Source organism: Enoplosus armatus, chromosome 4 (genome assembly GCF_043641665.1).
Source record: "Enoplosus armatus isolate fEnoArm2 chromosome 4, fEnoArm2.hap1, whole genome shotgun sequence".
Classification (NCBI taxonomy): domain Eukaryota; kingdom Metazoa; phylum Chordata; class Actinopteri; order Centrarchiformes; family Enoplosidae; genus Enoplosus; species Enoplosus armatus.
The window spans coordinates 13,241,760-13,258,123 of NC_092183.1; the positions used below are offsets into that span (position 1 = coordinate 13,241,760).

Sequence of the window (16,364 nt, forward strand, 5' to 3'; positions counted from 1 at the left end):
CTGAAACAAATCAACTTTGTGTCACACACCAAAATAAACATTTTTTTAATGTCTCCCCAGAGAAATGTTGTTACCCACTGCAATACAGAAGAGGGACAAGAGGATACAATAGATACAATTTAAGACCTGCAATAGATTATAGATAAATAGATACATAGATAAAAAGTCTTTAGATCCCTAGATTACACAAAGGCTAACAGAAATGTCAGAATCATTTTCTTTGTTGATTGATTTTGTTTGCCTGATTTGAGCAGTTTGCTTGGGGCTCTAATGGAAAAAGTCTGATTAGGTTTTGCACACATTTTCACTCTGCACCTTTGTGTAACCAAACAGGTCCTGCCTAGATCCAAGGCAGTTTTAGTAAGCCAAACCTTTGTTATACGGTTTTCTCTGTAACACTGCCAATTATCATGTTTTGACATTGTGTGATGACATTTAAAATTCCAAGTACAAACTCTGAGCAGGGGAAGAGTTGATGGTACACTTTGTTAATTTCCATTTCACTTTAATCTCTATTATTGAGGAGCCAAATGAGTCTATATGGGCACATAGCACTTAACCTCTTTTAAAACTGCTGAAGTTTTTTGGCCTGAGAACTTCTTTGTCTGAGAAAGTGGGGAAGTCGGAGAGGAGAAACAGTGGGAGGGAGGCCAGCAAGGCTGAACCATTGACCTGTTTTGAATCAATGATAAAATGCAATAATGGCTAATAAGGTGTAATAATTTGGGCCAATAAAGATAGATGGCAGATTGAAGATTATATGAGCTGCGTCAGAAGACCTTACTTTGAGGACGACGCAGGGACAATACACTTCAGCTGGATGGGGCAGATCAAATTTGACCCCAGATCAGTGAATCATTGTCTAATTATTAAGGAGAAAGAGAGAGACAGAGAGAGGGAGGGAGACTGCCAAAGAGAAATGGATGAAGGAAGGTAAGGGGAGAGGGGAAACTGTTTGGGAGAAGAGGTGGAAAAGAGTGGAACAGAACAGGAATGAATGGTGAAAAAGAATGAGATTCAAAGAGTTAACATCCTCTGTAACTGGGAGGATCAGGTGAGCTGCCTTTGAAGACGCAACAGAGGGTCAGAGAAGACTGAAAGAAGACGCAGAGTAATAGAAAGTGAGAGAGGGGGAAAGAGAATGGGATACCTTATGGAGAAAAGACAGAGAAGAAGAATTATAGTAATGTGCAGTGGTCCAGCGTGACCTGTCGTTAGGACTCTATCCCCTGACAGCTTCTCTCTGTCTCCAGGCCTGATGCCAATATGCTAATTCCCCTCAGATGGCCTTTTCATTCGCTGATGCTGACTCCCGTCGACACGTGCCAGATGACTGTCCCCTCATCCCACTATAATAGACCACGGCAGTGAATATGGCAAGGCGACCATTACCAAGATAAGAGCAGAGGTAGCCGTATGCCAGCTGCCTGCTTGCAGTGAATCACATATACTGTTAAAGTAAGTTATCTCATGTACCACAATTGTACCATAGCAGGCATTACAGTAAAACACCACATGTACTGTACGGCACATGTGGTGGAGAAAGAAAAAAAAGCAGCTGTTGCCCCTCCCTCATTACCATTGCTGAGATGCCGTTGAGCAAGGCCCTAAACCCACAACTGCTCCATTGGAGCTGCTCAGTGGCCAGCTGATCGTCCTGGGCAGCTTCCAGGTGTCAGTGTGTGTGACTGTGTGAGTGGGATTAGGGTGTTCCTTGAAAAGAGCATTGGTTAGAAAAAAAATGATACGGTGGGTAATCAATCTAATTGATCAAATAGTGTTAGAAATTCCAATTGTAGGTTTTGGGATTGATGGACTAAACATATAGGGAAACTTAATATGGCACGTCTTAAGAAGAACATACATTTGAGTTCAGGTGTATTCGTCACCCTAAATGATGACAGTAGTACACTGGAATTCCATATTTTATAGTAGATTTAAGCAATAATTAAAGTTAACTTAGAGCATTCAGAACTTTCATCGACCAGCCATAATTTCTCTTTAGCTGACCAGTGAAGCTCCCATTACAGCAATGTTAATATTCAGTGGGGCACATTACACGTCTTTAAATTAAACATACTGTAAGTATCTTGATTAAACTGTGGATGAAACTGAATATGGTATTTGTTAATGCAAAAAACAAATTATTTGTGAGATGGAATGTTTAGCAAATGTATTAACAAAGGATAACATTTCAAAATACAAAGCTACTCAAAAATTGAGAAATTATGGATCTACGATTATTTTACCTGTAAACTTAAACACGAGATATGTACATTAATGTAATAGACAAATAGACAACTTAATTTTAGTTCTTCCTATCCCAAAACTTGAGTTCTTTGGTTCATATTTTATTATATTGTAATCTAAAATATAGTGTGTTTATTCTTGTAGGTATTTTACTTAAGAACACTACAGTGTATTCTTCTTGAAGCGTATTGTAAAAGAAAAGGAAGAAAGAAAAGACACCCATGTGTTCGGAGCTTGTGTCATTACAATTACAAATTAAAACAAAATGAGGCAGCCAGTCCATGAAAACATGAATCGCCGGACTGAATGGAATTTCATGTTGTATTTATTGTCATTGTCTCTTTCAATTCAGTTCAATTCAATTTACGTAATTTGGTTATGATTTATTTTTGTATAATTAGGTGGTTTAGCCATTGTCCCTCTGAAGACTCTGTCTGTCTGTTTCAAGGTCCTCATGTACGGATCTCCTCAGACTGCATTAGCAGGTCAGCAGTCATGCTGTAATCTGGGACAAATTTGGAGGAGGAAGAAACCTCTTAAGAATATTACAGTTTCATTAGTTCTGTAAGAGGGTAGGAAGCCCTAATGACCTAGCTGTACATCTCTCTCTCTCACACACACACTGTCCTTTCTTTCTTTCTTGCCTCATTTGTATTCTCTTTCTTTGTCACACTCTTACTTTCTTTTTTTCTCCCCCATCGTTGTTATTTCTCATGATTGTGGTGAGAAAAGTGAGGAATCCTGAGCCAATTTGCAGTAGTGAGAGTTTTTCTAATGTGCTCCCTTCACTGTATTGTGATTCTGCAAATTATGAAACAATTTGATGCACTTAAACTTTTAATAATGAGAGTTTGCTAAGTCCATTTGATAGATTTCTGCTCTCTGGTGAAATTGTTTAACAAAGTTAATAGTTGCTGTAATGTAGTTTCATGCCTCCATTTATTGTTGAAATGGCTCCACTGATATTTTTAATTATCATTCAAGCTGTGACTGAACAAGGAATCCTTGTATGGCAATTATAGGTTTAAAGAAATTAGAACAAATTTCTGTTATCTGATCTTGCCAATACATTGAATAAAACACTGCTGTCTGGAACAAAGAATAATATTTAAGGTTGTTCGTGCTCTTGTGTGTGTGTGTGAATGTGTATGTATGCCAGCGTGCTTGAGATCAGATCAATGAATTAAGCTGCTCATTATGATGGCCTGCTCTTGCTGGTCATTAAGAAAAACGCATGTAGAATTTGCCACCCTGGCCCCTATGAAGTGTGGGTAATTACCACTAATGTATCATCGTCTATTCAAGACCATAACATTTCGTTTATGGGGGCTGACAGTGAAACACCTCTGACCTAAATGTTTTATTCATTCATAAGACTCCTATTAATCATTTTAAACTCATTTCACATGATGAACAGTTTTTACATGAATAAAGAGCTCTCTCATATTAACGTCTCGTACTTTTATCAGTTTTTCATATCGTGTAATATTATATTTGTGTTGTTTAAATGAAATACCATCTTATCGCTGTTGGCCCGCCTAATCCGAGGGTTGTTGTAATTGATGCACAAGTTGGGGTCAAACTAAAACCAACTTACTGACTGTGTTTTTACCCAAAAACTAGTTTTACAGGCTGGTGCACAGATTACTAAGTTACTGAACTTTGTCCTCAAGTCATCAATGTTTTAAGTATTATTTTTTAGGTTTTGTATGTTGTATGCTTGGAAAGTCTTCCAATCAAACATGAGTACTGATAAAACTGATTTTAAATGGCCTTCTGACTCAATCTTTGGGAGCATTGTGTTACATTACAGCAAATTATAATATGAGCTGCTGTGTTGATGTCAAGACTCTAAAAGTAAGTCTGCGGACTTCAATTGTAACATAAACAGGTTTTACATATTTGAAGGCGAGACACCAGCAAATAATCTGATAGAAAATTATCTTTCTACATTGTCTAATTAGCCCACGTTATTTTAAATTAAACCTCACTATTTTGTGTAATTTCCCCCCCGGGATCAATAAAGTATTTCTGATTCTGATTCTGATTCTGATTCTGAAATCTGTTGAGTAAGTAGACAACAGTGTAACACAGAAGACAGTTTTCTGTGGATTTAATTTTGGAGTGAGACGTGACACTGAAACGACCCTCTGTACTTTCATTTATTTACCGTAATTACTCATAAATGTTTTACATCTGTTTGATGTCATTCAGCTCCTAATTCAAACTCATATCTGTGAAAAAGGCGCCTCCCAACCAAGTTCCTGATTGCTTTTATCTCAAAGTGATTAGACGCATGCAGTGAGCTGGCTTATATCTTCTGAGTATAGAAAGAAATGTGATTATTTTGTAAATGAATTAATCAATAACATCTGATGATTCTTTGAGTTGGATATTTTTTGTTAAAAAAACAAAAAAACAAAAAGTGGTTGTCCAGAATGTGCACGTCTGGGTGATGGTACAAATAACTTTCAAGTGCAGCTGTTTCTCCATGGAATCACATTCAATGCAACTATTTTGACACCTAGATTATGTTTCTTTTCAACATATCAAACAAGACGTTTATATGGACGCACCACAGAAACACACAATTGGGCATAGAATGAGATCTAACGCGGTAATGGAATCTGCATACCGACAAAAATAAGAGCATCTAAGACTTATGTCTCACTTGTACTGAAAATAACAATAAACATAAATAACATATGCTGTTAAATGCTTTGACACAACCAGCACAGGGTCTCCCCATATAAAAATAAACTGCACATATACGTCCTATTAGCCTGTGCATAAACACATGTGCACATTAGGAGACCTCATGTGATATTAGGATTCCAGAGGCATCTAACTACGGTGTTGTGAGGACAGAGGATCATGGAGGGTAATAATGGCTGCATTATTACTCCCCTTATTGTGTCTTAATTAGTGCCATTTAATTATACACTAATGCAGTGAGGGCTATTAAAGACATCGAGGCCTGCTGATCAGGGAATTAAAGCAATACACACACACCTACAGGCAGAGGCACACACTTATCACATAGACACTTTTGTCACCACTGAAATTTCAGTTCCCTTTAACTAGGAATCACAGACACCCTGCAGTGAAAGTGTGTGTGAAAATGTGTGTTTGTAGATGAGAGAAAGTAATAGATAAGAGGAGATAACCCTGAGAAATCTGTGTACAACAGAGAAAAACCTGCAAAAAAATCAGCTAAACTGTGTCTCAAAAAAAGGGAGAAAATAATAAAGATATAGAAAACAGGATAAAATAAGATTAGGATGAGGAAGAAGAAAATAAAGGTGATCACTATTATATGTATTCTGCTCGTTAGCAATGACACCCAAATAGGTTTTAATTCTTCACTCCCACGCCTCTCCTCCGCTGGTGCATCTCAATTATTTGTTCAGAGGCTGGTGTGACAATAGTGTCGGCTTGGGGAGCCTTTGGGATGCTAAACAGAGGACAGGAGCTTGAATATAAGTCATTTTCAGTGGGCTGAACCTGGCGCTTTGTGCTGCTGGAGAGGAGTAGCTTCAAAGCTACGTTTAAAGAGAGGAAACAAAAGAGCAAAACTTGATCCCATCGCCCTGCCTGCTTTTGAAGTTGTGAAGCTGCAGCCCATAAAGTGTCGGCTGCTCATATCCATCTTATGAAGATCATACACACCTCTCCTGCATGGACACAACGTGCATCAGCGCACGTGTCCGTCCCAGATGTGATCCATGTCATGATGCCCACACTGGCATGAATGTGTGCACATAATGATGATTTATGGGAGATGATAGCATGACTTAAACCTAAACATCTCTCTGAATAAAGTTTGCCTCGGGCAAAGTTTGTTTTTAAAAGTTGTTTACAATTATTTTTTTTCTCCATATGTGTCTCTTGAATTTGGGGAACTCACATTTCATTTTGAGTTTCAACATTGACACCATCCTCCTACTGAATTGTTTGATATTCAACATATACACACCTGTGATCAATCAGATTAGGTGATCAAGTCAAGAGTTCTAAAAGATCAAATGACTCTCATGTCATGTTTTGTCTCAGTACAAATGGCCAAATCACTGGATGGTCACAGGTTTCACTCTTATCATTATTACTGTATGTTCCCTATACAGATACAGCCAAAATAGTAGTTTAAATTGAAGGTCTTTCATGGGGTCTCAAATAAATGTTGTTTGAAACAAGGGAAATAACTTAATAATAACTTAGTAGTAGATATAACTTCATGATTTATGAAATGTCATAGAGCAACTGGTGGTGACTATGTACAGTAACCTGCGCTGTTATTATTTCCTGATGAAGACGGTGATATGAGCCCTACTTGCAACAATTTTCAATAATTGTGTGTGAAGAAGTAATTATTACACATGCTAAAATCAGCATAGTTGAATCGTAAAAATCAGAATGCACTTGAAATGGTATTATCAGCTTAATTTCACGGTAATTTAATATAAAGGACAACCGGAGTCTAAAGGAATGTGTCTTTTTTGTCTCCCTTCAGTTGTGGTGTGCAAACAGTGATCCCCGAACAACGTGTGGAAATTAAAACGAGCAAATAACTACAACACCAAAAAAGATGCGGTTTTAAGTTCTTTATAAATATCCTCAGATAAATAGTGTTATAATACAAGCATAACATTTTCAATGCACCGCTAAGTAACACACAGAAAAAAGTGCAACAGGCCTAATTAAAAAAAGGCCTATTTGTCTTTAGCCGATAGGCCTGCCATAGATTAAAATAGAATAAATAGAATAAGAGCAAAAAATATAAACAGAGTTGTTGGTTTGCATTTGGAAAGAATTGTTTGTCTCCTAAATCAAAGCTTTCTTTGGGTTTAGCGTATCTACTTGTCTGATTGTATTTATCAGTGCCACATTACAGTATGTGGTAAATGCCCTCACAAATTGTGCAAATAAATTATGATTTCAATCAACATGGGTCTAATGAAAAATTCATTACACAGCACAATGTTAACCTCGGTTTTTACAACTCTCCTACAGCTGCGCTTAACTTGAACTATGATGTTGCTGATTGGCCTGTTATGTCTTATTTTATGCAATTACAATGTCCTTCTTGTTTGCGTTACTTTTCAAAAATGACCCGAAATTTACCCGGTTAGGACAGCAGAAGAGCCGGGTGTAGAGGGTTGCCTTTCACCTCTAGCAGATCGCTTTTCTCCATCACTGAGGCCGGTGAGCAGAGCTGGGCCGGGCCGGACTGCAGCCCCGTCAAACCGGGCACGGGGCCCAGGGATGGGGTGGGTTTTATCGGCACGGGAACGGCGGGCAGGGTTTGCCCGTTGGCATTGTGGTACAGGCCCTTTGCTGACATGCTGAAGGGCGCGTACTCGGATGATGCGGGCACGGGCACCCCACCCATGGACTCAGACAGCATCCCGACGTGCGGCCACATGGAGTTGACCACGCTGCTGAGCTGCGGGGGCACCGGGTAACCAAGGTGGTGCATGACCGAGGTGAGGGGGAGCCCGCTGGCCATCACACCCTTATAGTCCCGTCCTATAATGTTCTCGATGGCGAATGGGTGTTTAAACCCACCGGGCTGCGCGCAAGTGATGCCCCCGTAACCCTGAAAGTGAGGGAGCCGACCCACGGCGCTTGCCGGGCCGGGCGAGTGGTCGTGGTGGGCGGATGCTGTGCCCAGCTTGCTGCCCGGGTGATGGTGGTGATGGTGAAAGTAATGCATCATCGGGGAACTCTTGCAGGCCATATGCTCAGCGCGCAGCACCTTGAAGCGTTTCCGTCTCCTCAGAAAGCTGCCGTTCTCAAACATGTCACCGCAGTCCGGGTGCAGAGCCCAGAAGCTGCCTTTCCCTGGCTGATCAGGCCGCCGAGGGATCTTGATGAAGCAGTCGTTGAAGGAGAGATTGTGTCGCAGGGAATTCTGCCACCGTTGGGTATTCTCTCGATAATACGGAAACCGGTCCATGATGAACTTATAAATGTCACTCAGAGGCAGCATCTTCTCGGTTGAGTTCTGGATAGCCATCGCTGTCAGTGATATGTAGGAGTATGGGGGCTTCTGGTCACTGTAAGAGCTCTTCCCAGGACGAGGCATGACTGGTTACTACTTTCTTGAAGTTTGAATTGTTGAATTAAACAGCCTTTAAAGTTATATTTTAAGCGTTGTATTTTAAGTAGCTAACTTGCAAGTCTTCATATCAGTCTCCATCTGACGGATCTGTTCCAAAGTTCTGAGCCATCAGCTTAGAAGCTGGTAAATTGTCGTTATATCGCTTAATACAGTGCAGCTTAAAGGCCCGCTGCTGTCAGGTGAGATCCCCGAGAGGCTCCTGCATCCCAAGAAAGTTTTTTCCGAAGACTTTCTGTCAAATTATGCTCTCGGCTTTGTGCGTAAAAGTCAGTCTCTGCGCGTAAAAGTTGAGAGCTCCTCTCAGTTTCCCCTCTGCTGTTTCCGCGGCGGTTGAAGGATGTGAGGGGCCAGCTTGCTCCGCTGTCTGTGTGTGGCGCGTCCTCCTCCCCTCTTGTGCGATGCTCCCACTCGCCGAGTGCCGTTTTTGTAAGACCCCCGCAGGTCGCTGGCTCTATTATCTATTATCCAGACACTTGGGGGACACGTCAGGGGAGAGCAGAGGGTTGTGTGTGTGTGTGTGTGTGTGTGTGTGTGTGTGTGTGTGTGTGTGTGAGAGAGAGAGAGAAAGAGAGAGAGAGAGAGAGAGAGAGAGAGAGAGAGAGAGAGATGGGCTAAAGAAATGAGAAGATAAAAGTGAGGGGTGGGTGGTGCGTTTAACACACGCGTTCGCTTCTAATCTCCTGTTTGCCAATCAAAGCGTCCTGCGTAAAGTACACAGGGACAGAAAATAACCGGGGTGATTGGTTTTAACCACTAAACTGTGTTTAAATGGACCATTTACTCTAAATGTCTTTAAGCTAAATCCCCAGTACCTCCATAACTGCTCCTCTGTAGCCGACCCTGACCTTTGACCTCTCTGGTAAAAAAGAAAAAGCAGTCAGTCAGTTTGAAATGGATGTACTACATACTGTAATGATATGTTGGAAGGCTTCATTGATTGGCATATAAAGATTGCTGTCTCGCACACATTTCTGAAAGCATATTCCCCATCTTTAAAATCAAGATGTTGTGCTGAGATAACATGATTGAAATATCCATGAGAGAAAACGTGGATTTAAACTTCCACTCTGGCAAATTTCACTTGAGGAAACAAATAGTAAAGAATAGAATATATAAATACAACCTCTCTGCTAAATTTGCTCGACTGCACTTTCAGACTTTGCAAACAATAAATCATGTCTTCCTTTGCGCACAATCATCAGTGCGCTACTCTTCTGCTCTCAATTACACAAGCACACACACACACACACACACACACACACACACACACACAGAGAGAGAGAGAGAGAGAGAGAGAGAGAGAGAGAGAGAGAGAGAGGCGCTGTTGATTAATTGCTGAGAGGGGAGTCCGGCGGCTGTCTGTCTGTTCAAACACTCTCCGGTGAATCCTACAACGATGTAAACAAACTTCATCCCCTGCTCGGAATTCTGTTCAGCGGAGAACAACAAAGCTGCCCCCCTTGCCGTATATTTTCTTTCTCCAGCCAGGTGTCATGACTGGGTCCTTGACGGCTCCTGTCTTCCCCGGTGCCCCGGTGGGCCCCCGAATACATTACAATAATTAAGCCTTCCGTGATTTAGCCTCCTAGGAGAGAAGTCCAACAATGTAATTAAGGGCGAGCTCGCTGTATTAGGTATGAATATTCAAAACTGTGTCAATTAATTAGCCGGTGTATCTCTCCCGTTATGTCTCAGTCCTTCAAGCCACTCAAAAGGTCAACTGTATCGACCGAGAGCATATTTTAAAGACATCATGTAATTGCAAGGAAAATCACTTCTTAGTGCCACTTGGCTTGAAAAAGAGTTAACATTTATATATTCACTGCTAAATAAAGATAGTCGTTGTTGTGCTTATGTTTTTTTGTTGTTGTTGTTTTTGTGTTTTTTTTGCATAATTGTTTTCCTGGCGCCTGAAAAATGAGTTTTGAAACTCTGAGGCCCTCAGAGGCCAACGCGGGTAAAAGCATCCTCTTTAAACGCCCGGGAAAGATCAATATTAAATCTGTTTTCACAAAGGGGGCCGTTAAATAGACACCGTGGCTGATCTGCATAACAAAATTAATTAGGTAGTCTACGGCAGTCTTCGCTTGCACCCAACTCCTGGACAAATAACTAGTTGTAAAGCACACCTTCTGGGCATACGGAACATATGCTGGAATTATCCTTAATTGACTAATTACATAAATTACTCATTAAGTTTACAGCACATCAATTATAAAAGATGTATCAATTAATTTTGCATAAATTACAAGCGGCACGCTGCACGAAGAGGGCGTCGGAGGGAATGAGGGTCGCCAGGAGGGGGTCTACTCTAAGGTGGAGCGTTTGTGTGCGTGTGTGTGTGTGTGTGTGTGCGTGCGTGTGTGTGTGTGCGTGTGTGTGCGTGCGTGCGTGTGTGTGTGTGTGTGTGTGTGGGTGTGTGGGTGTTTGCGTGTGAGTGACGGTCGTCTGTTTCCTGTCTCTAATAATTATTTGTTCAGCTTAAGGGCAAGATATTCTCTATCTGTCTCCCATTCGCAAAGGCAAAGTGTGGGGGTGATGGCAATTATACTAATAATAATAATCTTAAAGACCTCTCTCCAAATCATAAGGGGCGCATCGTCGCGGAGAGAGCCATTAAAATCAATTAGCGAGGCCTATTGTTTTCAATGGAAAATTAAACCAGTTTGGGACGGTTGTGCAGACGCTGTAAACCTTACTTGTGTAATGGGAAATTATTCAGAGGCAAAACACGACAGAGCTTTCCGTTTCCCCATAAAAGAGCGAGCAGGCGTTAATGGATCAAAGCTGCAGTGTGTCTGCCTGTTGCCTTCAAGACGTATCTCAGTCAGCTCAGGTAAAACTTTATCATCATCATTCATCACAGTGGCAAACTTAGTAGGCTGCATATAAAGCATTGAGTCTTCCCAAACTCTCTGACCTCAAACTTCCAGAACAATAATAAGAAAACCAGAACAAAATGAATAGTTGTTGTCCATGAGCTTTGTCATTGTTTCTTTCTTTTGCACAAACTTAATTTCACATTGCACACCAGTGTCTGCATGACATACCAATGAATATTTGAATATAGTATGTCTGATAACATATTGTAAATGGGAATGTCACAGAGGTGGACAAAATAACAGGAATACCTGTAATATGGGATCCAAAACAATAGACTTGCAATAAGTAATGCTAATTTGAGATTTCATTTTAACTGTGTCAGAAGTGTTAATATATCCACTATATGCTGTACTATACAGATTTTAAGACTGTAGTTTGTGGCGCATTGCAGGTTGTGTCTGCAGTTGACAATGATAAAAAAAAAAAGAAACCTGGCATTAAAACAGTGCATTATGAAAAGCACATTCAAAATCCTGCCTTGTTGGTGATAAAGAAAAGACTTGAAAAGTAATTGTGGCATTTCTAATTATCTTATTTAAATTGACAGGTATTGTGGTCATTAAGGCACTCATTGACTGGTGCCTGTGCAGATGGATTATTCAGGCAAGACCTGACCTGAGCAGCTACTTCCAGCTATCTATTTGATTCTCTGTGGCTTAACTTAGAGGGACTTCAAGGGAGACTCTAAAGCTTCCACTTCTGGCCCACTAACTTGTGTATATATCTTTCACATTGCCTGTGTTTTCACTGAATACAGTCCTAACACATTTGAATGATTTGTTAGGGTTATATTTATAACATGCCCATAGACTGTCTAAGAGCTCTCACCGAACCAACCACCCACTAACCTGAACTTCACTAAAGTGACCTCCTCTCATATGAATCTGATGATATTCACACTGAGGCCCTCTTATCTTTTGTTAGCCTCAAGAACAAACCTGAAGCAGAGTTCCTTGTGTAGTTTCCCTAAACTGTGTTTCAGTCATCAGTCTGCTTTCACAGACGGAGGGTATTCTCCCTATCTCGTATGTATTAAAGGAGTATCCATTTGACGAATCGAGCCCTGATAATGCTGCAATAGACTGCAACTACGCAGTAACCATACTGAGGTCTATTCCTTCCCATCAGCTGTCATTAGATGCTGTCAGTTGCTGTCAGCTGCTCTATTCACAGCAGTCATTCATCAAGATGAGAATCCATTCAGAAGCTTACTTCAGATCTCAAAGGAAAACCCTGAACCATATTTTGCTATAACAATTGAAAATCATTTTATTTACTTCTAGATGTGTTATAATCAGCAGTTGCTATTGTTAGGCTGAACATTGTTCAACAGTTTAACTCAAAACATCAGCAGCAAAACAGCTTTATAGTCCATTAGAGGGGCTTTCTACATGACTCACTACTTTGCGTCAACACTGAAGAATCACACAGGAAGAGAAAGAGAAAGAGAAAGAAATGTCTCATTAATTCATATTTAGGACATTATGATAAAGGACACATTGTGTTTTGCATCAGAAACATGACTCACTTTATCTGAAATTAAAAATGTCTCGCTCTGCAATAAGGATCAATGTCACTAATGCTTTCTCAGCTCGGCTTAACATCTTTAATTTAACAAACTCCGGCTTATTCTTTAAGGGGTTTATGAAATGCATCAAGAGAAATATGTCTGGATTAACCTTTTGGCTCCCCTCATTGACAGAGCACGAACACAGCCTCCATTACTATCTCTATACTAGACTTACTAATATCACTGTCTTCACCACAAATGGGAAACCACAACATCTTTTAGAGATTCTCATATTGCCTACTGCAGAGTTAGGCTACGTGGATTCCAACGAATGTGGTACTGAACTAAAAGCCATATACACCCACACACACACATATGAATGTGCTTGAGTATTACTGTATGTGTAATGCATTAACGTGTGTTCCAGTTAAAAGATTTTGTCTTTTTATGACTACTTACAAGAAAATAATCTTTATTTATTCTTAATATATTTTGTGATTACAGTTTTTTTACAAACAGTAACATGCATTTCTCAATACTTACTTCACTTTTTCAAAGCACAACAGCAATCACTGTGGACTAAACTGTGGATCACTTTTCATTGCATTGACACAAAATGTATTCAATGACCACATCTTTCAACTTTCATGAGCTGTTTTCTCACTCCAACTCAACCACTGCCAAAACTCTGTGTATTCACGCTCCATTTCGCAAATGTTCACATACTATTGCCAAAGAAATATTTTTATTTCTTGATGACCTCTATGAAAGGTGACGAAAGCTGACAGGTGAGGCAGAATCCATCTCTTCCAGCCACAGAGTGGTTTACAGCCCATCCCAGGATGGCGTCACCTTTCCTTCCACCGTACTCTCCATTCTTCAACCCCGTAGTGGAAAGTTTATGACCACCAGCCACATGATCAGATGTCCCTGCTGGACGTAATGAGTTCTGGATGTCTGGACATATCTGCAGAAGATTGACAGGGATGCAGAAAGACCCTTTCCCAGGTGCAAAGAGAGTGCGATGTGTGGATGAGGTCAAATGCAGAAGACACGGTTGACCAGCACTGTTGTTTTACCTTCTTATGGTATATATAGTGAATATGTATAGTTTTGTATTGCATTACTGGAATTACTTTAATTTTGTGCCCTTTTTGCAAAAATGACAAACAAATAAAGCCTATTGAAGCATATTGCAGCATTTCTGATTAATCAGAATCAGAAATACTTTATTGATCCCCGGGGGGAAATTGTACTGTAGCTCCCATTCAAGAGTAGAAATCTGTATGACATTTACTGTGCGGTAGCAATAAAGAACTGATCTTCTTTTTGTTGTCATGTAATCTTGGTTAATGCCAAATAAATAAATGAATGATACTTCAAAGACTACAGTGATACATATTGTAAAGCTACCTGTTGTTAGTGTTCATCTTTTAGGTCATTGTGTAATGAGTGACAAAGTGTTACTATTGGCAGACAAATGTTATTGTTCTGGTTGACCCTGAGATGTGTATAGTTTAATATAGATGAGTATAAAGTGTGTTGGTTGCATTAGTGCCTTTTGGATGTGAGATTAACTGTTGTGCCGAGCTGCATGTCAGTAAAGAGGACTGTCTGAACTGTTTTGAAAACCTGAACTCAACACAATTGTAAAGAATTGGAGCATCCCATTTCGGTTACTCTTTTCAGGGCCACTATGTAGTGTTGTGGTTAGGCCAAACCTTGCATAATTTCATTTTGGTAGTCGAGGTCTATACATGACAAGGCTGGATTGCCAACATGACAAAGCAGGCAGCTACCCAGGTGCTCCAGACCTCCAGATGCCCGTAAAGCTCCTGATTCATCACGTCAGTGGCTTTTGTTAATTTGCAAATTTGTCAATCAAAAAAGGCATTGAATGTTCTGACCCTGTCTTGTAGAGCGAACCTGTGTCAAAATCTAAATGTAAGGGTTTTATTATTTTTTGTTTATATTTTGCTTGCATGGTGCAGTTCCTACAATAATTTGTGTTTAATCCAATCATCACTAAATGACTCATGGAAACCTTGGGACCAGGTAGGGTTACTCCAGTATATAGTACTGTTTGGTACATTTGCACAGAGGGGGTTGGTGGGGCCCAACAAATGTTTGCAGGTATTTGATCTTTTGACCATGTGACCATCTGGCCAGAATGCACCCAATCCAATCTCTAGGTCATTTATAAGGGATAGATAGATAGAGAGAGACAGGGAGAGAGAGAGAGAGAGAGAGAGAGAGAGAGAGAGAGAGGGAGGGAGGGGGGGGGCAAGGGAGAGAGAGAGAGACAGAGGGAGAGAGAGGGGGGGGCAAAGGGAGAGAGAGAGAGAGAGAGACAGAGAGAGAGAGAGAGAGACTCATATATAAAAAGAAAAACCCAGTGGCATCCTGACCCAGTGACAAATGCCTTGTCCATTTTGAATATTAACGTTTAGGGCTGGCTGGCTTTCCATTGTGTGTGTGTGTGTGTGTGTGTGAGAGAGAGAGAGAGAGAGAGAGTGAGTTGCTGTCTTGGGCTCTGTTTTCTCTGCTTGTTACTCACACGGTCACCTTTCAGATTAATTAAAGTGCTTCCTGTCACACAAACCGGAAAGACATTGCAGTGCACTTTGATTCTGGCTGCGGTGTTGATCATATTGCGGCAAAACAGAAAAATGTGCGAAAACAGCGGCATAGCAATATGTTTAGTCTTTTCTCCTGTGCACCAGAAGTGTGAATGTGCTGAAATCAACACTCAAAGCTACTGTCGATGAAAGGTTGCTGTCCGTGGTGCTGGTGCACTACTACAGTATTTATCAGTCACTACATTCACTACGTTTTTTCATTGGTGGACGCTAGGTTATGCATGGGATAGGATAGGTGTGTGTGTGTGTGTGTGTGGGTGGGTGTTTGGGGGATGGGGGGTAGTCCCGACCGCAGGGAGCGCGGTTGAATCACCGAGCGCGCCTCCGTAGGATCTCCTCTTCCTGCCGTCACACCCACTGCTCGGTGTTGTGGGTTCACCCCGTAGAGAAGGGGAGGACCGACGGCACACACAAGCAGCAGAGATTGCTGCAGTGCGAGCGCAGCGGGAGACTCGGAAGCGGAGAGAAAAACACACACACACACACACACACAGACACACACACAGACACACACACACACACCAGCAGCCTTATTCTCGAAACTTGGTCTATGGAGAGATCTGCAGCGACACCGTAGCGACGCAGGCCGACATGGAAGAGTATTTGCGGAGGGTCCAGAGCAGACTCGGGGTGAGTTGAGAGCCTTCAGCGGCGTTAAAAGCAGGTTGTGGGTGTAATGAATGAGACCATGACGGAAAGGCTGGTGCTGCTGTGCTACAGGCTGCGTTCCTGTTGCTGAAAAAGCTCACGGCAAAAGCCTCTCACGTCCCTTCGGTCCCCCAAGCACCTGTAGATCGACAAATATGACAGCACAGGGGAAAGGAAAGGCGTGTTTGGCCCCATACAATAAGCTCGTTGTGTTTACAGGAACATCAGTGTGTGAATTTGAATGAGGAGCTGATTCCTAATGAGGGGCAGGCGTGACATCAACAAGTTTAGCCAGAGGCTGTCCTTCCCTGCT

At 41.3% G+C, this 16,364-nt stretch overlaps 1 protein-coding gene across 1 annotated transcript; it reads right to left on the reverse strand.

The window, feature by feature from the left end:
* Window positions 1-7,375: 7,375 nt before the first annotated feature.
* foxb2 (forkhead box B2) lies at window positions 7,376-8,335 on the reverse strand. The gene has a single exon (XM_070904909.1). The coding sequence runs from the start codon at window positions 8,333-8,335 to the stop codon at window positions 7,376-7,378; it is 960 nt and encodes a 319-aa protein (XP_070761010.1).
* Window positions 8,336-16,364: the final 8,029 nt, after the last annotated feature.